Here is a 27,879-nt window from a genome sequence, read left to right as displayed (position 1 = left end):
TGAATGTGAAAATGAGGCCGTGGCTGATGGGATGTCTCTTTTGGTTGGGGAACAAGGCATAAGGCGGTGTCCGCATACTTATTGCTTCACCATGTTTTACAACCATTGTCTAGACACACAAAGTATTTGCACAATTTAGCGATGATTTTATCGTGTAAATCGACCTCGTTATTTTCCTTGAAAATCACTCGGAACATGCCAAGTGGAAGACTGCCACAGCAGAGAGCTTTCCAGGTGAACAAACCACAATCGAGACGCTGCCAAACGTTTCTCAGTTAAAAAGGGGAAGATTTATTCCCACATTTCATCTCAACTTGAAGACAACGTGCTGCCAACAACTTTCCACTCAAGCGCGTGAGACGCTTCAACGTTACGCACTCACTCCCACCACCTCCCTGCCCTAACGCCAAGCGATCTCCGTCCGTCTTCACCACTCCTCTTGGCCACTCAACTACAGTCGACTCTCGATCATCCGCGTTCATGACAGGGAGGACGCCCGGGGATAATTAAAAATCGCGGATAATCCAAAAAGGATACATTTTCCGTGGATCTCTATGCCAAAAAACCCACTAATAAAGGTAAACATTATTTTGAAGTAAAGAAAATTTTGTTTGTTAATGAACAAAAAAAAACATTTGAAGGAAAGAATCGACTGATTGATGCGCGTGCTCAGTGACGGAATTTTCCTGCTCTCTCGCAGAAGACTCGGCCCACCAAGAGGACAGCAGCAGAGCCACGCCAATCAACAGCAATCAAACTCCGCCCACTGTTGTAAAGAACTACAACTACTGTACTGTAGAGCTATCACGTGGCTTTCGGATTAACCAGAGCACATATATGTTCGGTTTAAGCACCGTGTGAATTGTAATAAACATTTCCAAGAATAACAATGTGTAACAGTGTTTAGATTATTAATTAGGGCTTAAGGGAAAATCCACGAGTTATTCATTTTAAAAAAAATCTCAGGTGCGCGGTTAATCCTCAAGTCGGATAAATTGCACGTGGATAACCGAGTCTACAGCACCTGCCTGTGCCCCAAAAAAAAGAATCATCATGCGTCGTTGTGGAGCGTATAACAGGGAACAGTTACACATCTGTCCCTTCACGGAAAAGGTTGTTCAGCACATTCCATCAGCCACACGGCCTTCTCGGAGGCATCGTTGAAAATAGATGGCACCGGGCTGTGAAGGGGATCATGTCGATCTACCATCTCGCAATACATCCTCCGCACCCAAGCGGGAATCGATCTTTTAATCGGCAACAAGAGGTCGTTACATTCAGCACAATGTCAATTTTAAAAAATCGAATCTTGAATCGTGACCCCGAATATCAATAATTAATTTCACGAGAAGGTGGGAGAATCGTTACATTGTATAAAAATAAATCGTGGGTTTTCTTACAAGTAAATGCGACGTTTGGGCTCGGGGAACGTACGATAACATTCTAGGTAGACTAGACAAAAGATATGGTACAAATGAAACAAAAGCTATATTCTTTACTTGAATCAAGATACCAAACTGTGACAATGCCTCTCTCAGTCCTGGCCGTGGCGAATGGCGACGGGTCGAGTCTGAACGTGCTGCCCGTGTCGCCCGCACAGCGCCCTCAAACAGCTGCAGCAGCAGTAGCAGCTGCAGCAGCTGCAGCAGCAGCAGCGTGTCGCGCCGGCGTCTCCCATCGCTCCACTGCGATGGCGCTTCACTTAAACTTCCTACCTCTCCCACCCGAGCCCTTGGCAGCCTTGGGCCTGCTGTTCCTCAACCTCTCGTTGCGAGCCTCTGGGGTCCTGAACCTCGCCCCTGCGCCTCCGGCACCCCCCCTGTCCCGAGAAAAACCCCTCCCTGGACTCCCACCACGACCACGACCACCACGACCACCACGACCACCATCACTGCCACGACCACCACGACCACCACGACCACCAGCACCACGACCACCAGCACCACGACCACCACGACCACCATCACTACCACGACCACCACGACCACCAGGGGACCGCTGGCCTCTGCCTCTCTCGCCCTGCATGCCACCCCTGCCCCTGCGAGCGAGCCCTCGGTCGGCGCTGCCCCCGCGCCCACTCCCAAAGCTCCCACCCCTCGTCCCGCCGCCCGTCCCTCCCCTCCCCCCGGCGCGGCCCCTCGCGCTCCTGTCGTAACCGCGGTTGGGAGTTCTTTCGTGCGAAGTTTTTCGTCTCTTGGCTGGGAAGAGATCTGTAAGGAGCACGGAGGGGGGGGGGAGAGAGAGAGAGAGAGGAACACTTTACAAAATGCAGCGCGTGCTTCGGGCGCCCACCGCTGTGGACGTTGACCTGCGGTGCCTCACACTCGTCGTCAACCGTGTCCAGCTTTGAAGTTGCGTGTGAAGATGCCGTCTGATATTATTTGAACACATTCGCATACGCGGGAAGAAACAAAACTTCTCGGGCCAACAGCACGAGGGATTCACATTCAAACAAAGTGCAGAGCCACAAAGCGTCGGCATCTCAATCCTCAAAAGGAAGAACGCCAATAGACCACACACGGTTCAACGCCGACTGTGAACGTGGTGGACCAATAAAACCTGTCACCGGGTAGGCAGGGTCGGATTAAGGTTCTTGTAGGGCCTTGGCACTTCTGTTTCGTAGGCCTTCAGAGATAACTGTCGACAGTTGCTACTGCAGATGCCCCATGTCACGACTACCACCGCTGCCACTCGGCTTGATTCACGCGGTACTTTGTCCAGCCGCTGGACAGATGTCATTACTGTTGACGCGCTCATTCTTTAGTCTGTGCCCTCATTCGATGGAAAGCGCGCTGCGTGCCGCAGATAAGCAGATTTTATTTTTGATTATTGTAAAAAAAAAACAAGGTCAGCCTAAAAATGTTACAAGCAAAAATGTCTTCAACAATTTTTTCCTACGATTATCACATCGCATGACGCAGTTTTAAAAGGATGCCGCGTGGTGAGCGCCAAGTTTCTTTCCTTTCGTTTAAGCTTAACGATTTGCTTGACTGTTATTTTACGTGCAAGAACGCCTCACTTGCCACGAGTCGACGCCTCGCTAGCACTACAAAGAAATTGCAACGAGCAGCCAACAAATTAAGTGGAAAAAAGAATGAATGAGATTGTGCGCAAAAACACCATTTGAAGATGTTATTGTTCCTTTTGCAATGAAAAAATCTCGAAATTCTACTACGGTCTTTATTTCTCACACCTTATGAAAAAAAAAACGAATGACATTGACATGACTCTGCCTCTTTGTAAAAACACCGTGCCTATCCTTGCTATATAAACATAATTATTCAAGAAGATATCTTGGTTACATTTTTTATCACAACAACAAAAATTGTCAAAATGTTGTTTCGTAGGCCGTTTCGTTTTCGTAGGCACTAAGCACAGTGCCTCCTGGGCACTCGGGGGGGGGGACCCCAGTCAGGCTGACCGGGTTTGTGCGCCCAGGGCCCAGCGCGTGACCAAGCAAAGCGCGCGAAGCCCCGAACACCCCGGGCAGCGCGCAGAGGACGGGCGGCCTCCACGCGCGACCACCTCCCGCGGTCCTGCGAGTTCACCCAGCGCGCATCCCTCCCCACCTGCGTCGGGCTCCTCCCCGACTGCTTGACGGTAGAACTCTGCCTCGTCGTCCTCCTCCTCCTCCACGGCGTCGCCGCCGCCCGGCTTCCCGGACGAGCAGGGGTCCTCGGCGTCGCTGTCCGCCTCCTGCACCTGGGACAGCTTCCGCTTCATGCCGGCCAGGCTGCGCAACCTGTAGCAGCAGCGGCGGCGGCGGCAGCGGCAGCAGCAGCGGCGGCAGCAGCATCGTTAGCGTTTTCGATGGCACAAGCAGAGTGGTTCCTTGCTCAAAATGGCACTGGGTGGATGGTGTGTGGTAGACATGGTATGTAGAGGAGTGTGTGGTGCAGGCTGCGTATACAGGAGTGTGTGGTGCATGGTGTGTATACAGGGGTGTGTGGTGCATGGTGTGTGTACAGGGGGTGTGTGGTAGACATGGTATGTACAGGAGTGTGTGGTGCATGGTGTGTACACAGGAGTGTGTGGTGCATGGTGTGTACACAGGGGTGTGTGGTGCATGGTGTGTATACAGGGGTGTGTGGTGCATGGTGTGTACACAGGAGTGTGTGGTCCATGGTGTGTATACAGGAGTGTGTGGTGCATGGTGTGTATACAGGGGTGTGTGGTGCATGGTGTGTACACAGGAGTGTGTGGTGCATGGTGTGTACACAAGAGTGTGTGATGCATGGTGTGTATACAGGAGTGTGTGGTGCATGGTGTGTATACAGGAGTGTGTGGTGCATGGTGTATATCCAGGGGTGTGTGGTGCATGGTGTGTATACAGGGGTGTGTGGTGCATGGTGTGTACACAGGGGTGTGTGTAAAGCGGTGTGTGTAAAGGGGGTGTGTGGTGCATGCTGTGTACACAGGGGTGTGTGTAAAGGGGTGTGTGTAAAGGGGTGTGTGGTGCTTGCTGTGTTTCCCTGTGCTGGAGGTGTATGGGTCTATCTGTGCTGACTTACCGGTTTTTCTCCCGCTCGTCCACTTTGCGCATCACGTCGTCCTCCTGCCTGCGCCGCCGCTCGTCCTTCAGCATGAGCTTCGCCTCGCGTCGACGGAGCATTTTCGCGAGCTCATCTTCCGACTTGTGCTCTGCACAAAGACAAATACACGCGCGCACGGGCACACAGATCATTATCCAAGACCAAGGCTTGGAAGTTCCCACATTAGACAAATTCACGTTTAAGGGTTCATATATTGTGAGCTCGACAGAGCGAGGAACGAGCAGACGCGTCTCTTATTTGTTCTTGTTCTCGCAACTCGGCTCGCACGAGGCGCGTGTTCGCCACGAGCTTGTCGTGATGCGCCGCACGACCCCCGGAACGGAAACACGGTGCCAGCGCACGAAAACACGGCGCTCCCTCGGACACGGAGGCACAGAGCACAAGTAGCAACGAGTCACAGAGGCACGAGTAGTAACGAGGTAGAGACACGAGTAGTAGTGAGTCACAGAGACACGTGTAGTAGCGAGGTAGAGGCACGAGTAGTAGCGAGGTAGAGGCACGAGTAGTAGCGAGGTAGAGACACGAGTAGTAGCGAGGTAGAGACACGAGTAGTAGCGAGGTAGAGACACGAGTAGTAGCGAGTCACAGAGGCACGTGTAGTAGTGAGTCACAGAGACACGAGTAGTAGCGAGACACAGAGGCACGTGTAGTAGTGAGTCACAGAGAGACAAGTAGTAGCGAGACACAGAGGCACGTGTAGTAGTGAGTCACAGAGACACAAGTAGTAGCGAGACACAGAGGCACGTGTAGTAGTGAGTCACAGAGACACGTGTAGTAGTGAGTCACAGAGACACGAGTAGTAGTGAGTCACAGAGGCACGAGTAGTAGCGAGTCACAGAGGCACGTGTAGTAGTGAGTCACAGAGGCACGAGTAGTAGTGAGTCACAGAGACACGAGTAGTAGTGAGTCACAGAGACACGAGTAGTAGTGAGTCACAGAGACACGAGTAGTAGTGAGTCAGAGACACTAGTAGCGAGTCACAGAGACACGAGTAGTAGCGAGTCACAGAGGCACGTGTAGTAGTGAGTCACAGAGGCACGAGTAGTAGCGAGTCACAGAGGCACGAGTAGTAGCGAGTCACAGAGACACGAGTAGTAGTGAGTCACAGAGACACGTGTAGTAGCGAGTCACAGAGGCACGAGTAGTAGCGAGGCACAGAGGCACGTGTAGTAGTGAGTCACAGAGACACGAGTAGTAGTGAGTCACAGAGTCACGAGTAGTAGCGAGTCACAGAGGCACGAGTAGTAGCGAGACACAGAGACACGAGTAGTAGCGAGGTAGAGACACGAGTAGTAGCGAGACACAGAGACACGAGTAGTAGCGAGACACAGAGACACGAGTAGTAGCGAGACACGAGTAGTAGCGAGTCACAGAGACACGAGTAGTAGCGAGACACAGAGACACGTGTAGTAGTGAGTCATAGAGGCACGAGTAGTAGCGAGACACAGAGACACGAGTAGTAGCGAGTCACAGAGACACGAGTAGTAGCGAGACACAGAGACACGAGTAGTAGCGAGGTAGAGACACGAGTAGTAGCGAGACACAGAGACACGAGTAGTAGCGAGACACAGAGACACGAGTAGTAGCGAGACACGAGTAGTAGCGAGTCACAGAGACACGAGTAGTAGTGAGACACAGAGACACGTGTAGTAGTGAGTCATAGAGGCACGAGTAGTAGCGAGACACAGAGACACGAGTAGTAGCGAGTCACAGAGACACGAGTAGTAGCGAGACACAGAGACACGAGTAGTAGTGAGTCACAGAGGCACGAGTAGTAGCGAGTCACAGAGACACGAGTAGTAGCGAGACACAGAGACACGAGTAGTAGCGAGTCACAGAGGCACGAGTAGTAGCGAGACACACAGACACGAGTAGTAGCGAGTCACAGAGGCACGAGTAGTAGCGAGTCACACAGGCACGAGTAGTAGTGAGTCACAGAGACACGAGTAGTAGTGAGTCACAGAGACACGAGTAGTAGTGAGTCACAGAGTCACGAGTAGTAGCGAGTCACAGAGGCACGAGTAGTAGCGAGTCACAGAGGCACGTGTAGTAGCGAGGCACAGAGGCACGAGTAGTAGCGAGTCACACAGGCACGAGTAGTAGTGAGTCACAGAGACACGAGTAGTAGTGAGTCACAGAGACACGAGTAGTAGCGAGGTAGAGTCACGAGTAGTAGCGAGTCACGTCGCCAATCCGTGGGATTTCCGCACAGCGCGATGGCGTCGCGCTTACCAAACTCGTGGAACAGGACCTTCCCCTGGCACAGGCCCTCCTCGATCTTGATGAGCTGCAGAGTCATTCGGGGACCGATCTGTAGGCAGGAACAAAAAAACAAAGATCCCCCGTATAGCCTTAACACGCCGTTGCGCAAAGTGCTGTTCGTGAGCAGCAGCTATGAAGGTCGGATCGGCACACGAGGGGTTGGTCTGAACCAGCACCGGTTCACACAATTGCTGCTGGTGTTGGCCGTGAGTGAGAAATGAACTCTGGTTGTCCGGGTTCATAGCGCGGCTTGCTAACCGCGCCGCAACCGCTCCCCTCACTGGGCAGGCACGCACACACACGGTCACAACAACAACCGCCATTCACCACTAAGTGGCGATGACGTCACCACGGCGCTTGTGCCATGCTAGGTTCACGTTGAGGCCACGTGAAGAGTCGAAAGCCCGCCGGTAAAGCACGGATTAGGCTCTATCAGCACGTACACAGACACGCACACAGCGCCACACTCTCAACACAGAAGCAAGTCGACATCAACGCACGTAGCGTTAGCGCCACCAGTAGGCGGGGACGCAACCAAAGTTTGTTTGAGCGTGACGAGCGGCAAGAACGGTCCCAACACACAGAGTAACCCCCAACACACAGAGTAACCCCCAACACACAGAGTAACCCCTAACACACAGAGTAACCCCCAACACACAGAGTAACCCCCAACACACAGAGTAACCCCCAACACACAGAGTAACCCCCAACACACAGAGTAACCCCCAACACACAGAGTAACCCCCAACACACAGAGTAACCCCCAACACACAGAGTAACCCCCAACACACAGAGTAACCCCCAACACACAGAGTAACCCCCAACACACAGAGTAACCCCCAACACACAGAGTAACCCCCAACACACAGAGTAACCCCCAACACACAGAGTAACCCCCAACACACAGAGCAACCCCCGGTACACGGAGCGTAGCTGTCGAAGAGACTCACAAGGAATCAATCCCAGCCCCATGCAGCGCGGAGCCAGGATTGACGTCGCAGCACGGACCGGAGTTATTCTACGGTCCGTCGAGGCCGTAGAGGGAATCTTTGAAACTAAACTATATTTATTTAACCAGGTCAGAGCCCACTGAGCTATTAAGCTCTTTTTCAGAAGCGATCTGGCCACAGGTGATAGCTCAACCAAGCGTCCTATAGCGTGGTAATAATGTATAGCCAGGCAAATCCTCTAAAGGCATGTTTCTAAATGTGAAGGGGAAAAACCGGGGTTCCCGAAGAAAATTCCATGCGACCACGAGGAGAAAGACAAGCAAAAACTCCAAATATACAGCAGGCGTCAGGGTCAGGATCGAACCCACAACCTGCTGTGCACCGGGCGAGATCGTTGATATCTCGCCACCGTGAATGCGCGTGTAGTTGTATTGGAGCGCGCGCTGACGCGGACGCATCCATCCCCACCTCCGTGAGCCGCACCGCACTCTGTTGGGCGGCCATGTTGCCGCGGCCCGCCAGAGACTGGGGCAGCTCGGTGATGTTGTGGTCTCCATCCACCTCCGCCTCGCTCTCCGAGAGGTTCCCTCCCCTACACGCGCACGCACGCACAGAGATCCTGCGTGTAGCCTACAACGCTGTTGGGGCAAGTGCTGTTAGCGAGCGCCTATGAAGGCCGGCACGACACGCTAGGGAGGGCGGTGGCCAGCACCACGCCCGGCCGCCTTTGCCACCCCAGTGCTGATCTTAACACACCGCACCAGATGCTCATTTAAGGCCGAGTCGACCTCTGGAAGGCCCAGGACCGGTTCGAATATTCGCCACTGTTTTTGCTCGTGAGTGGGAATTCAATTCGGGTTGTCGTCGGGTTCGTCGGGGAGTGCGCTCACCGCTACGCCACTAGTCCCCGCACGCACGCACTCACACACGCGCAAGCACACTCGGCTCACAGGCACACACCTCGAGGTATGCGCTACTGCCAAGACGGAGACAATCCCAACGAGCACGAACCTTAACAAAAGGTCGCTGATGTCTGAAAACCGCGACATGTTGGGGAATCGCTCCTGCAGCAGTTTCTTCACTCCCTTGCTCATGCCGACAGGGACCACCCTCAAGTTACTGCGCACACACACAAAGACAAAGATCACCCGTATAGCTTCAACAGACTGTTGCGGCAAGTGCTGTCAGCGAGCAGCACCTCTGAAGGCCGGCACGACCCACGAGGGGGTGGGTAGCCGGCACCACGCCCGGCCGCCTTTGTCTCCCTAGTGGCGATGCTTACACACCGCACCAGGTACTCATTTGAGACCGAGTTGACCTAGAGGAGGCCCAGGGCCGGGTAAGACATTCGTCACTGGTGTTGGCTGTGAGCGGGAATGGAACTGTCTGTGGCCGACACTTGCGAGAACCGTGGGGTTGACATTTAAAAAAAAAGTACCCAACTAGAACGGCATAAGCCCCGTGGGTGAGCCAGTGCTATTCCGAGTCTGTCACCTTTAAAGTACTTTAATTAGCGATTCAGTGAAGTTTTTTGTTATTTATTTATTACTTGCGCCTCCTAGCGCACCAATGCGCGCATCTACGCATGCGCGCCCCCTAGCGACGCGCATTCGCGTTAAAAATGCAACAAAAAAACACATAACTGAGGTACATTCTTCAAAGTGTGTTTTCCTCTTGTCCCACCCCAATGCGTGCAATTACTACTATAGGGTTGGTAGATACTAATATTATAGAGCTTACGTACTATTACTGTAGAGTGGGCGGGGGGATGGTGAGGGGAGAGGTAGCGGCCCAGCCCCAGCCTGCCAAGGTGCCACCTCAGCCGGATGGGCAATCTAGGCGAGGCCGGGGGCTCTGCACGGGACTAGGCCTCACCACTACACTCTGTGAAGTGAGTACTATCATAGAGTCGATATATACTATTATAGAGTTGGTATATACAACTATAAAGTGGGTAGATCCTACTGTACAGTTTGTAGGTACTGCTACTGTAGAGCGGGCTGTGGAGGGGGGCATAGCAGCCCAGCCCCAGCCTGCCAAGGTGCCACCTCGGCCGGCTGGGCAATCTAGGAGAGGCCGGGGGCTCTGCACGGGACTAGGCCTCACAACGGCACTGTTAAGTACTATATTCTTAGACAACTAATATTTAAATATTAAATTATTAAATATTAAAACAATGTGCGTGTCTAAGTCCATGTGTGCGTGTGAGTCGATGTGTGTGTGCGTGTGGGTCGATGTGTGTGTGCGTGTGGGTCGATATGTGTGTGTGAGTCGATAGGTGTGTTAGTCGATGTGAGTGTGTGTACGTCCATGTGTGTGTGTAAGTCGATGTCTGTGTGTGCGAGTCCATATGTGTGTGTGTAAGTCGATGTTTTGTGTGTGTGGGTCGATGTCTGTGTGTGTGCAAGTCGATGTGTGTGTCTTTTTTCGCCTGGGCAACGCCAGGTACTTCCCGCTCGTGTTTAAATAAACTTGACATTTTCTGACAAGCAATGTAGCAACTATACAGAGCCATGGTTTGACTTCCCATACACTGTGCAGGATTTATGCGTGTGAACACAGCGATTTGTGACGCCACTAACTTGTCTGCGACTCTCGAAGTCTACTTGGTATCTTTTTCAAGAGGCGAGAGAGACAGAATTTGTTCCAAGACAGGAATTCTAAACAGAGTTGTGCGTGTCTGTGTGTGGGTGTCTGTGTGTATGCATCCATGTGTCTGTGATGGGGAGCAGTAGTGTAACGGTTAGCGCTACGCTGCGCTACGAACCCGAGGACATGAGTTCGATTCCCGCTCACGGCCAAAACCAGTGACGATTATCTGAACCGGTCCTGGGCCTCCCCTAGGACGACTCAGCCTCAATTGAGTGCCTGGTGCGGTGTGTAACCATTGCTACTAGGGAGACAAAGATGGCCGGGCATGGTGCTGCCCACCCACCCCCTCGTGTGCATGTATTCATGTTGAATTTATTTCGCACCTTATGTAGCCAACCGTGCTAACTGGAGGAGCCTTCATAGGTGCTCGCTAACAGCACTTGCCCCAACAGTCTGTTAAGGCTATACAGGAGATCTTAGTCTTTGTTGTGTATGCGTGCGCGCGTGCGTGCAGGAGTCTCTTACTAGTGGCGGAAGTCCATGAGCTTGGTGTCAGGGTCGTAGTGAAACAGGACGCATCGCTTTATCATGTTCAGCCGGACCTGCCAAAGCACCGAGAACGAGTCACCGCTCGGCACGAGCGACAGGACACACCACGGGATCTGCTCATCCTCGTGAGCAGCAGCAGCACGGAACGGCGTACCACGACTCCCATCTCGCAGCACAGAATCACAGTCTCTCTGCTCATCCACAAGGACGAGAAGGCGGCCAGAACCAGCGCCAACCACTGCCCAAGCTCTGCGGTCCTACATTGCGATATTTTTTTGTCAACTCCACGAACGACCGTTTGCACGTGCGGGCCAACACTGGGGGAACCCCTCGGAGAAAACCTCACGCATACGAAGAGAGGCCAACACTCAATCCCCAAATAGAATGAACGCAGACGGAGCCCCACTTGCTGCACTGCAAAATCCCTGGCAAGCCAGCAAGTGGTGCCCTCACAGTGTGTATTTATGTGTGTATGTGTGTATTTAGGTATGTGTGTATTTATGTGTGTATGTGTGTATTTAGGTATGTGTGTATTTATGTGTGTATGTGTGTATTCATTTATGGGGAGCGGTGGTGTAGCGGTTAGCGCGCTGCGCTATGAACCTGGCAACCCGGGTTCGATTCCCGCTCACGGTCAACATCAGTGACGATTATCTGAACCGGTCCCGGGCCTCCCCTAGGTCGACTCAGCCTCAAATAAGTACCTGGTGCGGTGTGTAAACATCGCCACTGGGGAGACAAAGGCGGTCGGGCGTGGTGCTGGCCACCCACCCCCCTCGTGTACCGTTCCGGCATTCATAGGTGCTCGCTAACAACACTTGTCCCTACAGTCTGTTAAGGCTATATGGGGGATCTTTGATGTGTGTATTTATGTATGCGTGTGTATTTACGTATGTGTGTGTGTATTTACGTATGTGTGTGTGTACGTATGTGTGTGTTTATGTATGTGTGCATTTATGTATGTGTGTATTTACATATGTGTATATTTATGTGTGTGGCACAAGCGTCGTGGTGACGTCACCGCCACTTAGTGGCGAATGGCGGTTGTTGTTGTATTTATGTGTGTGTATGTTAACTTCTTCCGCAGCCAACCGTGCTAATCGGAGGTGCGGGGGAAGGACAACACGCTTTAACAAAAAAGCATGAGTGTTTAATTTAGATTTTAAAAGTGCATAGCTCCGGTGACTTCCCTAATATAAAGATGAGACCCAGACACCCATGGAGATCAAGAGACTCGTATAGAAGCATAGAGACCTATAGAGACCCACTCTTATGTGTGTATGTAGAGTTTATTTCACGCTGTACGTAGTCAACCACGCTAATCAGAGGTGCAGAGAAAAACAAAAGACTAATATATTTTTATTTTACCAGGAAAGGCCCACTGACCTGGCAGACGAAGTGGTTTATCAAGTGGAAATGTATAGCAGCCAAATATTCTAAACGCACGTTTCTAAATGTGGAGGAAAAAACCGGAGGACACCAGAGAGAGACGTGCAAACTCCACATATCCAGCAGGCGTCAAGGTCCGGATCGAACCCAGGACCCTCCTGCATACCAGGCGAGGTAATTAACATCTCGCCACCGCGGCACCGGCGCGTGGCGGCGGCTGACGCACCTTGTGCACGTTGATGCTGGGGAACATGTTCTGCAGCATGGCGCCGGTGAGCTTGAGGTGCGTGTGCTCGCGCGACAGGTTGTTGCACACGAGGAGCGGCGGCGTCGTGAACTGCTCCTCGTGCATGCGGTGCCTCTTGATGGAAGACACCACGTCCCTGTGCAGGCAGTACTGCGCACGCGAGAGCGTCGCACGACACACACCGCCACACACACACAAACCGTTACTACCGCGAAGACGTGGGGCATCTTCGAGAGAAGCGTCTCTGTAGGACCCCGCGATGGGGGAGGGGTCGAGACGGACACCGCATTCACCGCGGCCGACACGACGCGGGGCGCTCGCTGCACATGGAGAACCGTGAAGCGGCCTGCTCGGTGGCGATTGGTCGGAAGGTTTGAATGCGGGAGCAGGCGGGGAGATTTGAACAAGGCAAGGGGTCCCGTGGAGGCGGTTAGAAGGGAAGCAGAGGGATTGGTTAGAAGGGAGGGGATGGGGCAGAGACGCGAGAGGAGGAAAAGGATACAAGGGGAGAGGGGTGAGGGGGAGGAGGAGAGGCGCTCGGGGTGAGGGAAGGCACGGGACCACTGTTGGCTGGTGGTGGGCACTGGGCGTGGTTGTTGAGGGCAACGACAATCGATCGGCACGTGGAGGGGGTTCACAGAGAGAAAAATAAAAAATGGCCACTGCTATCCTCGTGTGGAGACCAAGTCCTTGTGGGGCAGTGGACAGCACGGCTGGGTTCACATGCCTCTGGCTGTGCCTTTTGAGAAGCATGTGTGTCATTGTGTGTGTCATTGTGTGTGTCACTGTGTGTGTCATTGTGTGTGTCATTGTGTGTGTCATTGTGTGTGTCACTGTGTGTGTCACTGTGTGTGTCACTGTGTGTGTCAGTGTGTGTGTCATTGTGTGTGTCATTGTGTGTCATTGTGTGTCACTGTGTGTGTCATTGTGTGTGTCAGTGTGTGTCATTGTGTGTCATTGTGTGTCATTGTGTGTGTCATTGTGTGTCATTGTGTGTGTCATTGTGTGTCATTGTGTGTCATTGTGTGTCACTGTGTGTGTCATTGTGTGTGTCAGTGTGTGTCATTGTGTGTCATTGTGTGTCATTGTGTCATTGTGTGTGTCATTGTGTGTCATTGTGTGTCACTGTGTGTGTCATTGTGTGTCATTGTGTGTCATTGTGTGTGTCATTGTGTGTGTAATTGTGTGTCATTGTGTGTCATTGTGTGTCACTGTGTGTGTCATTGTGTGTGTCAGTGTGTGTCATTGTGTGTCATTGTGTGTGTCATTGTGTGTCATTGTGTGTCATTGTGTGTCACTGTGTGTGTCATTGTGTGTGTCAGTGTGTGTCATTGTGTGTCATTGTGTGTGTCATTGTGTCATTGTGTGTGTCATTGTGTGTCATTGTGTGTCATTGTGTGTCACTGTGCGTCATTGTGTGTGTCAGTGTGTGTCATTGTGTGTCATTGTGTGTGTCATTGTGTGTGTCATTGTGTGTGTCATTGTGTGTCATTGTGTGTCATTGTGTGTCACTGTGTGTCACTGTGTGTGTCATTGTGTGTGTCAGTGTGTGTCATTGTGTGTCATTGTGTGTGTCACTGTGTGTGTCATTGTGTGTGTCATTGTGTGTGTCACTGTGTGTGTCATTGTGTGTGTCATTGTGTGTGTCACTGTGTGTGTCATTGTGTGTGTCATTGTGTGTGTCATTGTGTGCGTCATTGTGTGCGTCATTGTGTGTGTCATTGTGTGTGTCATTGTGTGTCACTGTGTGTGTCATTGTGTGTGTCATTGTGTGTCATTGTGTGTGTCATTGTGTGTGTCATTGTGTGTGTCACTGTGTGTCATTGTGTGTGTCACTGTGTGTGTCATTGTGTGTGTCATTGTGTGTGTCATTGTGTGTGTCACTGTGTGTGTCACTGTGTGTGTCATTGTGTGTCATTGTGTGTGTCATTGTGTGTGTTATTGTGTGTGTCATTGTGTGTCATTGTGTGTGTCATTGTGTGTGTCATTGTGTGTATCATTGTGTGTGTCATTGTGTGTGTCATTGTGTGTCATTGTGTGTGTCATTGTGTGTGTCATTGTGTCATTGTGTGTGTCATTGTGTGTCATTGTGTGTCACTGTGTGTGTCATTGTGTGTGTCAGTGTGTGTCATTGTGTGTCATTGTGTGTGTCATTGTGTGTGTCATTGTGTGTCATTGTGTGTCATTGTGTGTCACTGTGTGTGTCATTGTGTGTGTCAGTGTGTGTCATTGTGTGTCATTGTGTGTGTCATTGTGTGTCATTGTGTGTCATTGTGTGTCACTGTGTGTGTCATTGTGTGTGTCAGTGTGTGTCATTGTGTGTCATTGTGTGTGTCATTGTGTCATTGTGTGTGTCATTGTGTGTCATTGTGTGTGTCAGTGTGTGTCATTGTGTGTCATTGTGTGTCATTGTGTGTGTCATTGTGTGTCATTGTGTGTCATTGTGTGTCACTGTGTGTCACTGTGTGTGTCATTGTGTGTGTCAGTGTGTGTCATTGTGTGTCATTGTGTGTGTCACTGTGTGTGTCATTGTGTGTGTCATTGTGTGTGTCACTGTGTGTGTCATTGTGTGTGTCATTGTGTGTGTCACTGTGTGTGTCATTGTGTGTGTCATTGTGTGTGTCACTGTGTGTGTCATTGTGTGTGTCATTGTGTGTCATTGTGTGTGTCATTGTGTGTGTCATTGTGTGTCATTGTGTGTGTCATTGTGTGTGTCATTGTGTGTGTCACTGTGTGTCATTGTGTGTGTGTCACTGTGTGTCATTGTGTGTGTCATTGTGTGTGTCATTGTGTGTGTCACTGTGTGTGTCACTGTGTGTGTCATTGTGTGTCATTGTGTGTGTCATTGTGTGTGTTATTGTGTGTGTCATTGTGTGTCATTGTGTGTGTCATTGTGTGTATCATTGTGTGTGTCATTGTGTGTCATTGTGTGCGTCATTGTGTGTGTCATTGTGTGTATCATTGTGTGTATCATTGTGTGTGTCATTGTGTGTGTCATTGTGTGCGTCATTGTGTGCGTCATTGTGTGTGTCACTGTGTGTGTCATTGTGTGTCATTGTGTGTGTCATTGTGTGTGTTATTGTGTGTGTCATTGTGTGTCATTGTGTGTGTCATTGTGTGTGTCATTGTGTGCGTCATTGTGTGTGTCATTGTGTGTATCATTGTGTGTATCATTGTGTGTGTCATTGTGTGTCACTGTGTGTGTCACTGTGTGTGTCACTGTGTCATTGTGTGTCATTGTGTGCGTCATTGTGTGCGTCATTGTGTGTGTCATTGTGTGTATCATTGTGTGTGTCATTGTGTGTGTCATTGTGTGCGTCATTGTGTCCGTCATTGTGTGTGTCACTGTGTGTGTCACTGTGTGTGTCATTGTGTGTGTCATTGTGTGCGTCATTGTGTCCGTCATTGTGTGTGTCACTGTGTGTGTCACTGTGTGTATCATTGTGTGTGTCATTGTGTGTGTCATTGTGTGCGTCATTGTGTCCGTCATTGTGTGTGTCATTGTGTGTCACTGTGTGTGTCACTGTGTGTGTCACTGTGTCATTGTGTGTCATTGTGTGTGTCATTGTGTGTGTCATTGTGTGTGTCATTGTGTGTCATTGTGTGTCATTGTGTGTGTCATTGTGTGTGTCATTGTGTGTCACTGTGTGTGTCATTGTGTGCGTCATTGTGTGTGTCACTGTGTGTCATTGTGTGTCATTGTGTGTGTCATTGTGTGTGTCATTGTGTCCGTCATTGTGTGCATCATTGTGTGTGTCATTGTGTGTGTCACTGTGTGTGTCATTGTGTGTATCATTGTGTGTGTCACTGTGTGTGTCATTGTTACGCGTGCATCACCAGACACCCTGGGAAACGAAACGTTCCATCAAGAGATATTCTAGGTGAAATATTTCTATAAATTTTACGTAAGTTTTCGAATGTGCGTATGTTACATTCAAATATTAACACTGTGAGGAAATTGTATTTTTCGGGATAAACGCAACATTGCCTTCAAGTGAGTGAATACTGTACGATTGTTAAACGATGATTCACGGGGTCATAAGCGGCGAGAGCCAAGCAATTTAACCACGATGTTCATCTCAACTACGTCGCAAACAGCCCGGTCGCAGACACGGACACAGACGAAAGCGACTCTCACCGAGGAGGCACCGGTGGCAAGGTACGGTCATCCGTCACCACGGGCGAGACGTGGCCTCTGGGTAGCGCATTCACCGCATTTTGCACAAGTTTATGGTTCAATTCCAAGTGGCCGCCCTGGTTGGTGGCACGGATTTTTCTCCGGGTCCTCCGATGTTTCCCTCCACATTTAGAATCACCGCTCCACGTGTGGAGTATTTGACTGCTGCTATAACTCTCCACGTGATGATAAGCCACTTTGTTGAGCTATCATTTGTGGCCGGGTCGCCTCTGAAAAAGAGCTACATAGCTCAGTGGGCTTTAACTGGTAAAATAAAAATCAGTTTTAGTACTGCTACGGGTGTAGCCACCTGGCAATGTTGCACGACGTAGGATTACATTTTTGCTTGACCCCGTTCTGGGTGTTGTACTTTTTTTTTTTTAAATCGATTATCATTTTGCGGTAGAATATAAAACGACTACTCACCTCATTCACTTTGAACGTTATTGTCGGTCCGTTGGGAATGCGCGCGAGTTTCTGTGGGATAGAAAAGAACCACGCTCTCCATGCATCCTGGTCGTCGCTCACTTAATCAGGGTGCGAAACACACGACGGGTAACTGTCAACACGTGGCGAGAAAGTGGACCGTGTAACGGGCACACGAAGACAAATAGTTGTGAGATTAATCTTCCCGGCACGTTAACATCCACCTTGCAGCAGCGCTGCACGAGTGGACAGGAACTGGCGGCTTGGCCACGAAGCGTGGCCTGGTCTCTCGCAGCCACAGCCGTGTCTGCAGGCACCGACAACGGCTTCACTGACATTCTAAAGGATGCCTTGCACCACGCCACACAAGCCGGGACACCCGTGGCATTGTGCCAGCGGGAAGCAATCGCAGCCACACAAACACTCGAATGAAGACTTGAGCGATGGCCTTCTCTGAAGGCTGCTCGTGGTCTGCCACAACGTTGTGATCTTTTCCTCCCAGCAACAACACGTGTTTTTTTACTTTTACTTAAGTTTGTTTTTTCTTTGCCGTCATGTGGTTGAAGCGAGGTACCCACCATCTGAGACCATGCTGACGTCTGGCTGTGAACTCACCGATTGGAATTTCCATTAATGAATACTTAGCAAATGTAAAATAAGTACATTTTAGATAACCACAGGATGATAAAAATGTTTAATGTCACCTGACATGTGTTTGGGTAGTGATAGGGGTTGGGGTAGGGGTAGTGATAGGGGTTGGGGTCGTAATAGGGGTAGTAATAGGGGAGTAGCAGTTGCATGATGGGCAAGCGAGAAGAGATGGAGGTTGTTTTAAGGGAGGAGCAGAAGCAGCAGCAGGTTGTTAAAGTGAAGACGACTGCTCCCTGTGCTGCAGTGGGAGTTTGTCCCAGTGAAGGGCAAAGAGAAGGGAGAAGGAATAAAAGCGTGACTGGGTGCAGGGCGAAGGAGGCACAGAGAGGGGTGGAAGAGATTGGGATGGGATAGAGTCGTGAGATACGACAGAAGCAAGATATGGTGGGACAAGACAATGGAGGGATTCGTGGACAAGAGTGAAGACATTTAAATGGGCAGAGATAGTGGGCAGCGAGCCAGTGGAGTTGGGAAAGTGGAGCAGAAGTGTGGGGGAGGATTTAAATCCGGCAGAGGAATGTCGTATCGGTCGATGTTGGAGGGGCGTAAGCATGAAGAACGTAAAGAAGCGAGGTGGAGTAGTCGAGCTGAGTGAATTCGAGCGATTGAACCCCGGGGCTTATAGGAAGAGTGAGAGGAGGGGAGGGATGTTATGAATACTGAAGAGGTGAGAGCAGAGAGTCTGGGTAGTGTCAGAGGGAGGAGTTGAAGATGGCACCAAGGTTGTGGGCAGAGAAGTCGAGAGGAGTGAGGGAGAAGGGAGGGGGGAGAGAGATGGTAGGGCAGGGTGAATGTGTGTTTTCACGATATCTTCTTGAAAGGAATTCATAATTGGGAATTTACCAAAATAGGGCAATAGTGAACACATCGATTGAATGCCCCTTTCCAGAACAGAAGCAGCACGGGAGCAGTAAAGTCATCCACTCACCAGGTTGATGCCGTCCAAAGTTTTGGAGAAAATCATGAAATGCGTGATGCCCAAGGGGCCGGACACGGTTACAAAATCTTTGAGGACGTTCTTGCGGCCAACCTGCACACCCAGAGGGATAGAAAACCGCACGAGGCCACATGGTTCCACAAGCGATGATCTGCCATGCGTTGATCTGCCATGCACAATAATGATCGGGCTTTGAGCTGCAGAAGATATTTGATTTTGTGATTATGACTACACTTGTTTACGAGCAAAGCCTACCCGAGCCTCAGTGCTTAATGAGGAGGGTCCTACCAAGTGTTCTCAGTCGAGTGTGACATTAGTACGTGTAATCACAATCAAGTAAATTGCAGATACCGTAATTGTTGATAATTGTTTTAGAGTGTGTAGAGAGTGTTTGTTTAGAGTGTGTGTAGAGAGTGTGTGTGTGCAGAGAGTGTGTTCAGAGTATGCGTGTTTGTGTAGATAGTGTGTGTAGATAGTGTGTGTGAAGTGTGTGTGAAGTAAGTGTGTGTGTGGGTGTGTAGCGAGTATGCGTGAAGTGTGTGTGTGCAGAAAGTGTGCGCGTGTGTGTGTGTGTAGCGAGTTGTGGCGGCCGTGGTGCGTGCGCGAACCTTGAGGCTGCTGGCGGTGTAGGGCTGCATGACACGCCTTGTGTCGGTCACGAGCTGCGTGAGCGTGTGCGACGGGGTGCCGCGTGAGAACACCAGGGTGTGTGGGACCCCCGAGAAGGCGTCCTGCGCCGCCTGCTCCGCAAGCGACGACGCCTTGCGCTGGTTGCGCGTCTGCAGCCCCAGAGAAATGGCAGCCCCCCGCATGATCGCTCGCACATGGCCAACTGCAATTGCGCCACACGTCCGGGCTCACCGGGTTAAACGAACACCGCTTCGGTGATCACTGTGGAGCTCTGCCGGGTTCCTCATAAAAAAACATCGTCGAGGATCCCCTCCCCATCCACCGCTCCGCACGACTTTGATCTGTCAAGAAAACAGTGGCGGCTCCGTCGAGCCGCTAGAGACCAGCGACCGCTCGCTGCGCGCACGTGGGGTGGGGTCGTTACAGGCGACCTCGCAGTGTGACTGCGGCCACCTGAACAAAACCACGCACCGTACCATATTCACGAACGGCTGGATTTCGATGCCCGCTCTCCGGCGGACTGGACAGAGTTAGTCGCACTACTACATGGCTCACAGACTTCAACCTGGATGTATAATTTAAGCGTAAGGTACTTGCAATACCGTGAAAAAAAGACTGGGGTTAACCTCGTACCCAATTGCCAACTTCAACCGTCTCGCGCGACTGGGGTCGCACTTGCAGTCGAGGCGACGTGCCACGTGTCTCAATGGGTTTATTTTGTCTCATGGTTGAACGATATCGACACGGCGCCTCTCTCAGCTAACCTTCGACATTGCACAGCCACGTCCACCCCTGTGCAATGCAGTCGCCACATCTCCACAAACCCATTGACCCGCACCTGATAAATTAAATGTTTCCCCCCTATTCATCCTCAATGCAAAGGATAAAACTCTGCAAAAATCCACGTTGGGGTAGTAAGTGGAAGAAAAAAAAACCTATGCAGGTGATTCTGTCTCTGACCCGAAAACATCAATTCGGGCAAAGAGCCGAGTCGAAAACAAACACGTCCACCCAAATCGCCAAGCCCTGGGTTGACTGCTGCAACCATTGCCAACGCTGTGCCCCTTTCCAAAGTTGTACGTATGATGTGTGTATGTTGAACTTCTTGAGCACCGTACGCAGCCAACCGTGCTAATCGGAGGTGCGGAGTGCCGATACTAATCACGCAGCCGTTCCACCCATTGCCAAACCTCACACTGGTACCAAAGTGTTCCGCTTTGCTGGAAGTCACACGATGGCAATTGCTGTATTCCACCTCTCTTGGTGGCAATCGGGGTGTGCGCTGTGCAGGACCGTGATATTATCCAATAGGCACAGGAGGCAATGTGACGAGGGCTTATGGAAACCTAAGGGCCTACGAGAAACATTCGACCGTGTTTTTTGTTCGTATGATAAAACATTGTAAATTAACGGGCATCTCGATTTAAAGCTTTCGTGACTGCAAGGATTCATCTTCTTTGGTTCTTTCGGTAAAGTCACGTAGAATGAGAATAAAATAATAAATTGATAAAATAAAATAACACAATAATATTCTCACGACGTTTCGGCCACAACACAAGCGGCCTTAATATTCTCACGACGTTTCGGCCACAACACAAACGTCCCTTCACCTGATGAAGGCCGCTTGTGTTGTGGCCGAAACGTCGTGAGAATTTTATTGTGTTATTTTATTTTATCAATTTATTATTTTATTCTCATTCTACGTGACTTTACCGAAAGAACCAAAGAAGATTAACGGGCATCCTTTTAAAGCTTCATCATGCGATATATTTTTTTCATTTCAATAATTAAAAATGAAACCTGCTTATCTGTGGCACAGAGCGCTCTCCCCCCATCGAATGAGGGCACAGACTAAATAATAAACGCATCAATGGTAATGACATCTGTCTAGCTGAGTGGACGAATTCCCAACGCGTGAAACAGGCGGAGTGACAGCAGTGGTAGTCGTGACATGGGGCATCTGCAGTAGCAACTGTCGACAGTTATCTCTGAAGGCCTACGAAACAGAAGTGCCAAGGCCCTACAAGAACCTTGATCCAACCCTGCCTACCCGGTGACAGGTTTTATTGGTCCACCACGTTCACAGTCGGCGTTGAACCGTGTGTGGTCTATTGGCGTTCTTCCTTTTGAGGATTTTGTTGACGACGCTTTGTGGCTCTGCATTCTCACTTTGTTTTAATGTACTGTCTGTAAAACCTCGTTATTTCGGTATTTGATCATTCGTAACTGGGAATATAATTAGGCACGGCCGCACTTTCGGCATCTATCCGGTGTATTAGTAATTCGCCACGAGCCGAATTGCCGTGCCGAATGTTCCAATTTCGGCACAGCGCGTGGAGCGCCACGACCAAAACGACGACTCTCGGTCTAGTGGCGGCGCACGTGGTGAGCGTTAGCGCAGAGCTTCCCGTTGCCTTGGACTTCACAGCGACGGTCGAAACATGGGGGGGGGGACAGCAGCAGTATAGCGGATGCAGAAAGTTATCTCTGAAAGCCTACGATGGACACCTGTGATCCTACATTGCCGTTCAAGGCTCATTAAAAAGATCACAGAGACTTCATTTTTCCATCTTGCGGAATATCTCCCGTATCCAATCCCCTTCTCTCTGCCTCGGATGCAAAAAAAGCTGGCCCATGCTTTCGTCTCGTCTCGCATAGACGATGGTCATGTCTTACTTACTCCCTTGCGTGGTGGCCAAGAAGGTGCTGATCAATTTGCAGCATGTTGAGAATGCGGCTGCTTAGGGTGTTAACAGGAACACCTTCACATAAAATTACACCCGTGTTGGCCTCCCTGCACTGGCTTCCCGTTTTACATAGAATACAGTTTAAAATACTATTGGTTTAACACGTAGGCTTTCGCGACCAATATCATCCATCATCCAAAAAAACCTTATGTTAAAATACTATTAACTTACAATGTAGTGAACCGTCTTTCCCCCGGCTACATCATTGACATAGCTGCACCCATATGTCCCATAAAACAGTTTAACACGTCGGCTTATACTATCCACGATAACGTTTTTTTGGGGTGGTTAGATCGCGTAAATATAAATGTGTGTCGTTAAACCCGCCGCCACCCGACACAGCCAATTAAACAAGGTGTGCGTATTTCCATTTAAAGCTTTCGTGACTGCAGGGATTCATCTTCTTGGTTCTTTCCGTAAAGTCACGCACGTAGACGGGAAATAATAAAATTTGATTACGTTTTATTTTTTTATTATTTCCCTTCTACGTGACTTTACCGAAAGCACCAAGAACAAGGTGTACGCACTTAAAATAAAAACGTGCCCACAGTCGTGAGCCCGGTGTGTTGGACAGTACGCGCGCAGCATAAACGCAATTCGAATCGCGACGTTTAGCGAAGTGATTGCGACCAGCATCATCAGGCGCAGTCGGAACTGAACGATGCGCAAAAAAGAAACCTCCCCCAAGCCCTGCGATCACTGAGCGAGAAGAGAGACGCACGAGAGGGACGCGTGGCTTTGAGAAGGGGCCGGCGAGCCGCCGCCGCCGCCGCTGCTGCTGCGTTCTGTGGAGGGTGGGGTGGGGGGTCTCAGCCAGGACACGTGGCTGGAAGGGAAGCCGGCATCTGTGTCGCCCGTGCGTTCATCTCGCTGCGCCCGTCTCTAACTATATATGTCCTCTGTACGCACGTCGGCGCGTGTCCTCGTGGTTCTGTATTTCTCTGTTTCACTGTGCGCATATTTAGTTGTGCGTATCTGTCGTGAATCCCTGTACTTACACGCGCGCATCTTACACGCGCGCATCTGAGCCGGTGCAACACGTGTATCCAAGCGACTATATCTCTGTCTCTCGATCTCTTGTATTTCAGCATGTATCTGAATGCAGCTCTCTGTACATCTCGCTGCGTCTCCGTGTATATCACTTTATCCTGCATGTACCAGTGAATCTACCTTTGTATCTTTCTCTGTGAATATCTCCAAGGATATCTGTATACTCTGTGTACATCTCTGTATCGCTCTCTGTGTATCTCACTATCTCCCTGTATGTATCTCTGTACTGTATAAATGTAAATCTCTTTATTTATCTCTATCTCTGTATCTATCTCTGTCCTTCTCACCTCTGTGTATCTCTCCGTGTCTCTCTGTATCTCTCTCATTCTCTCTGTATCTCTGTGTATCTAGCTCTCTCTATAAATCTCTCTCACCATCTAGCTCTCACCTATCTCTGTCTATCTAGCTCTCACCTTCTTTCCTGTCTCTCTATCTCTATATCTCTCTGTATCTCTACCTCTCTATCTCTGTCTATATCTCTATATGTTTATCTATATCTCTATGTCTCTCTCTGTCTCTATATCTGTGTCTCTATATATCACAATGTCTCTCTCTATCTCTGTCTCTCTATATATATCTCTGTGTCTATCTATATCTCTCTGTGTGTCTCTCTCTGTGTCTCTCTCTCCGTGTGTCTCTGTCTGAGTGTCTCTCTCTGCGTCTCTCTATATCTCTGTATCTCGATCTGTCTATCTATATCTCTGTGTCTCTGTCTATGTGTGTCTCTGTCTATGTGTGTCTCTCTCTATGTGTGTCTGTCTATGTGTGTCTCTGTCTATGTGTGTCTCTGCCTATGTATCTCTGTCTGAGTGTGTCTATGTGTGTCTCTGTCTATGTGTGTCTCTGTGTGTCTCTGTGTGTCTTAGTGTGTATCTGTGTGTCTCTCTCTGAGTGTGTCTATGTGTGTCTGTGTGTCTCTGAGTGTATCTGTGTGTCTATGAGTGTCTATGTGTGTCTCTGTCTGAGTGTGTCTATGTGTGTCTCTCTCTCTATGTGTGTCTATGTGTGTCTCTGTGTGTCTCTGTGTCTCTGTGTGTCTCTGTGTGTCTCTGTCTGAGTGTCTCTGTCTGAGTGTGTCTATGTGTGTCTCTGAGTGTGTCTCTGTGTCTCTCTGTGTGTCTCTCTCTGAGTGTCTCTGTGTGTCTCTCTCTCTCTGTGTGTCTCTGAGTGTCTCTCTGAGTGTGTCTCTCTGAGTGTGTCTCTCTGAGTGTGTCTCTCTGAGTGTGTCTCTCTGTGTGTCTCTCTCTGAGTGTGTCTGTCTGAGTGTGTCTCTGTCTGAGTGTGTCTCTGAGTGTCTCTGAGTGTGTCTCTGTGTGTCTCTGTGTGTCTCACCTTCTTCCCCATGCTTCTCGTCGTCGTCGTCGCAGTCGCAGCGCTCCTCTCCGTCCCCACGTGCGCGGCGAGGCCCCAGAAGCCACTTCCGGTCCCTCACTTGGCGGAATTCCGCCGTGCTCAAACAAAAGCCGACGAACAACAAAAAAAACGTTCCGGGTGGATTTTGTTCCCGCCCCCCCGCGCCCTCAACCTCTCGGACTCCCCCTCGTGGTGGCCGAGGGGGGTTTGAGGAGGCGTGACGGTCGGGGGGGGGGGGGTGGCGATGCTGAGACGACTTCGACGACACCACCGACTTGAGTTGCAAATCAGCAGCAGGAGCGCGTGCCAGCCCCTGCCACCCGCTCACAGAGACCTAAAGCCGCAGGGAATGGATGATGGATTAACAGGTCCCTGCAGGGTGGGCTGGTAGGAACATTGAAATTTTTCACTTCGTTAAAGTATTGAAAGGGGACGGACGGACGCATTAATCTATTGCAGGCTGGTACACTCAGTTTACAACTTCGTTCCTACCAGTATAATGTTTTATGTATTCAATACAGGAGGGACTTGGTTGTATTGAGAATCGGTATCTTTATGTAGACTGCAGCAGTATCAGGAGGAGAAATCCGAAGAGCTATGAAGCTCCAGTATGGGCACGTGATCAGCGAGTTACAGCAGCAGACAACAACAATAATAATGATGAGTACAAAATAGAGAAGGGGCCGTCCATGAATGACGTCACGCGATTTTTGACGATTTTTGACCCCCCCCCCCCCGTCACACCGCGTCACAAAGAGTCAGACCCCCCTCAAATATGACGTCACAAAGCTCTGCCCCCCCCCCCCAAAAAAAATATATAAAACATGCTTCAAATCGCTTTAAACTATTGTCATTGTAGTGCGTATTTAATGTGGCGCTCCACTCTGTTGTAGGAGAAAACATTTATTAAAAAGTATATTTAATTAAGTAGAACGTGTTGTCTATTTAAAGTTGCGCATTTTGATGTGACGTCACATTTCTCAACCCCCCCCCCTTCGTCACACATCGTCACAAATGTCTGACCCCGCCCCCCCCCAGGTGCGTGACGTCATTTATGGACGGCCCCCTAGCAGTTATTTTCGACTCTCTGAGTTACATTCACTAACACAGCCACCGTTAGCTGTGTTAGTAAAGAGCGACTTTCCATTATTTTCCACTTCCATGTGGCCACTGCGCTGTCTTACATTGACATGCTAATCTCTCACAATACAATGCCCACCCCCCGCAGCTCCGTAGTACCTCCCCCACATTAACGTTAGCTGCCCCGCCCATCTCTAAACCATTTGTAAACAGCTCTTTGATTATATTCGGTAAAGTCACGTAGGTAAAAAATAAAACAACAAAAAATCACGACGTTTCAGCCACAACACAAGCGGCCTTCATCAGGTGAAGGGATCAGGCTGTCTCGAGGACAGCGCTGGAGTGAAACACAGCTAAGCTCAGACCGCGACCTTTAAGCTGTGTGCGAGGAAACAAGGTGCCTTGACAAAGGAATTAGCATAAAAAATAGCAATTGATTGGCCGACTTAGCATAGAGGTGGTGTACATGCGGGTGCACATGCCGGTTGGCGTGGGGGGGAGGGGGAGTTTCCCTATTGATGGTGTGAAAAGGGAATTTTTTTTAATCCAGGTAAGGCCTCACCGAGCTATGTAACTATTTGTTTTGCAGAAGCAACCTTGCTATGACAAATGATGATAGCTCAACGAGAAGTGGCTTATTATTATTATTGTGTACATTTATATCAGCAGCCAAATAAAAAAAACGCGTGGTGATGTTGATTCTAAATGTGGAGGGAAAAAAACGGAGGACCCGAAGAAAAAGCCACACGACCAAGAGGAGACACTGCAAACTCCAAATATACAGCAGGCGCCAAGGGTCCGAATCGAACCCATGCCCTCCTGCGTCTTGTGTATATTGTACCTGTCAGTATGGTAAGTAGCATCATTTGACACCAATTATCAAAATTAATACGTAAAACTGTTTGTTTAGTAACATAATTCTTTTCTATTTTTTGTTTCTCCCCTTGTGATGGGACTTTGCAGGATGAACGTTGAGATGTATTAGGGCACGGGGTGACCAATATGGTCTGAATTGGTCTGTAATAAGGTAGGCGCTGATAAGGGGTTGACAGGTATGGGATTTAGGTTTCCATTTATGAAGGTGGATGTGCGCATCAGCCCTGTTCATGTTTTCCATGCTGTTGATGGTTCCACCAACATTGATGTGTTCGTGCGATGTTTTTTATATATAAAAACTATCTATGTTTCGATCCGGGACTCGAGCGCTTTTTACCTTTACCACAACGGTGCGACAGGTCAAACGAGACCCGCCCCACTCGAGTTATCTGCTGGCCACGCAGGACACTCGCACTGCTGCTGTTGTTGCATCCCCTGGGGCGAGGGGGTCACGGCCCAGTGACATTGAACCATCATGCCAACTCCGCTCATCCTCGCAGCAGCAGCGGATTTTAGATGGCCATTGAACAAAGCCGGTGACCGACCGCGTAGGGCGCGTTCAGATGCGCTTGTGGCCGTCTGGAACGCTCTTGTTTCCGATATTAGGAAGCCGTTGGAGCTATGCACTTTTTAAATCGTCTAGATTGACAAAATTATTTGTTTAGAACTGCTTGTTGTATTTAGTTTGTTGTCCTTCCCCCGCACCTCCGATTGGCGCAGTTGACTACATACGGTGCGAAAGAAGTTCAGCATACATACATGAATATGGGTATCTATGATTCTATACGAGTCTCTGGATCTCTCTGGGTCTCCACGAGTCCCTTCTGATATGAAGAACTGGGGCTATGAATTTTCAAATATAAATTGAAAACTCACGCTTTGTTAAGATTCTTGTCCTTCCCCCGCACCACCAATTAGTACGGTTGGCTACGTACGGTGCAAAAAAAGTGCAACATACACACTGTACACAAACGCATGGCGAGTGGCGAGCAGTGGACTCGTGGACGCTTTCTCGCAGCCCGGCGGCGAGTCGCGTTGCCATGTCACCGATGGCCGTGCCATGGATGACATGGCTCGCAGAAGCAATGTTTATGAATGTAACCTTTGACCCGTGGCAGCTTTCCATTCGCCAGCTGCTGGGGGCTTTCCTCCTCGTGGACCCGCTCCGTCTACGCTGTTTATTGATAAACGTCGGCGTCTAGCCGCGTGCTGTCTTTCTGTGTTGCCTGTATGCGCAAGTTCAGGATTTTTATGTCAATGTCGAGGTCTGGCTGCTGGCCACGACGAGAGGGCTTCACGGGAGAGTTTGTCTCTTTTCTGCTCTTCCTTCTCCGTTATATATTAAAAACATCTATGAACTATTTTTGATTTATTTTACCAGGTAAGGCCCCACTGCGTTATATAGCTCTT

General features: G+C 49.9%; 1 protein-coding gene across 1 annotated transcript; it reads right to left on the bottom strand.

Annotated features, from left to right (window-relative positions):
* Positions 1 to 267: 267 nt before the first annotated feature.
* Positions 268 to 24,642, bottom strand: PPAN (peter pan homolog). The gene is made up of 12 exons (XM_032954651.2): positions 24,493 to 24,642; positions 19,342 to 19,512; positions 18,725 to 18,826; positions 17,146 to 17,196; positions 12,522 to 12,692; positions 10,883 to 10,959; positions 8,777 to 8,884; positions 8,234 to 8,357; positions 6,786 to 6,864; positions 4,512 to 4,641; positions 3,570 to 3,742; positions 268 to 2,210 (listed from the first exon to the last, which is right to left on the bottom strand). The coding sequence occupies exons 1-12, from the start codon at positions 24,502 to 24,504 to the stop codon at positions 1,699 to 1,701; spliced, it is 1,710 nt and encodes a 569-aa protein (XP_032810542.2). The 5' UTR covers positions 24,505 to 24,642; the 3' UTR covers positions 268 to 1,698.
* Positions 24,643 to 27,879: the final 3,237 nt, after the last annotated feature.

The sequence above is a fragment of the Petromyzon marinus genome, chromosome 15 (assembly GCF_048934315.1).
Source record: "Petromyzon marinus isolate PM22_M1 ecotype Great Lakes invasive population chromosome 15, UKy_Petmar_22M1.pri1.0, whole genome shotgun sequence".
In the NCBI taxonomy this organism is placed as follows: Eukaryota; Metazoa; Chordata; class Hyperoartia; order Petromyzontiformes; family Petromyzontidae; genus Petromyzon; species Petromyzon marinus.
The sequence above is the reverse complement of the archived record's forward strand: the minus strand, read 5'-3'. Positions and strand labels throughout refer to the sequence as shown.

Coding starts and splice junctions, on each gene's coding strand:
- PPAN (XM_032954651.2), bottom strand. Junction 8,358..8,776: donor ATCAGCGACCTTTTGTTAAG/GTTCGTGCTCGT, acceptor GTGCGCGTGTAG/GGGAGGGAACCTCTCGGAGA. Junction 6,865..8,233: donor GTGCGGTGCGGCTCACGGAG/GTGGGGATGGAT, acceptor TCCTGCCTACAG/ATCGGTCCCCGAATGACTCT.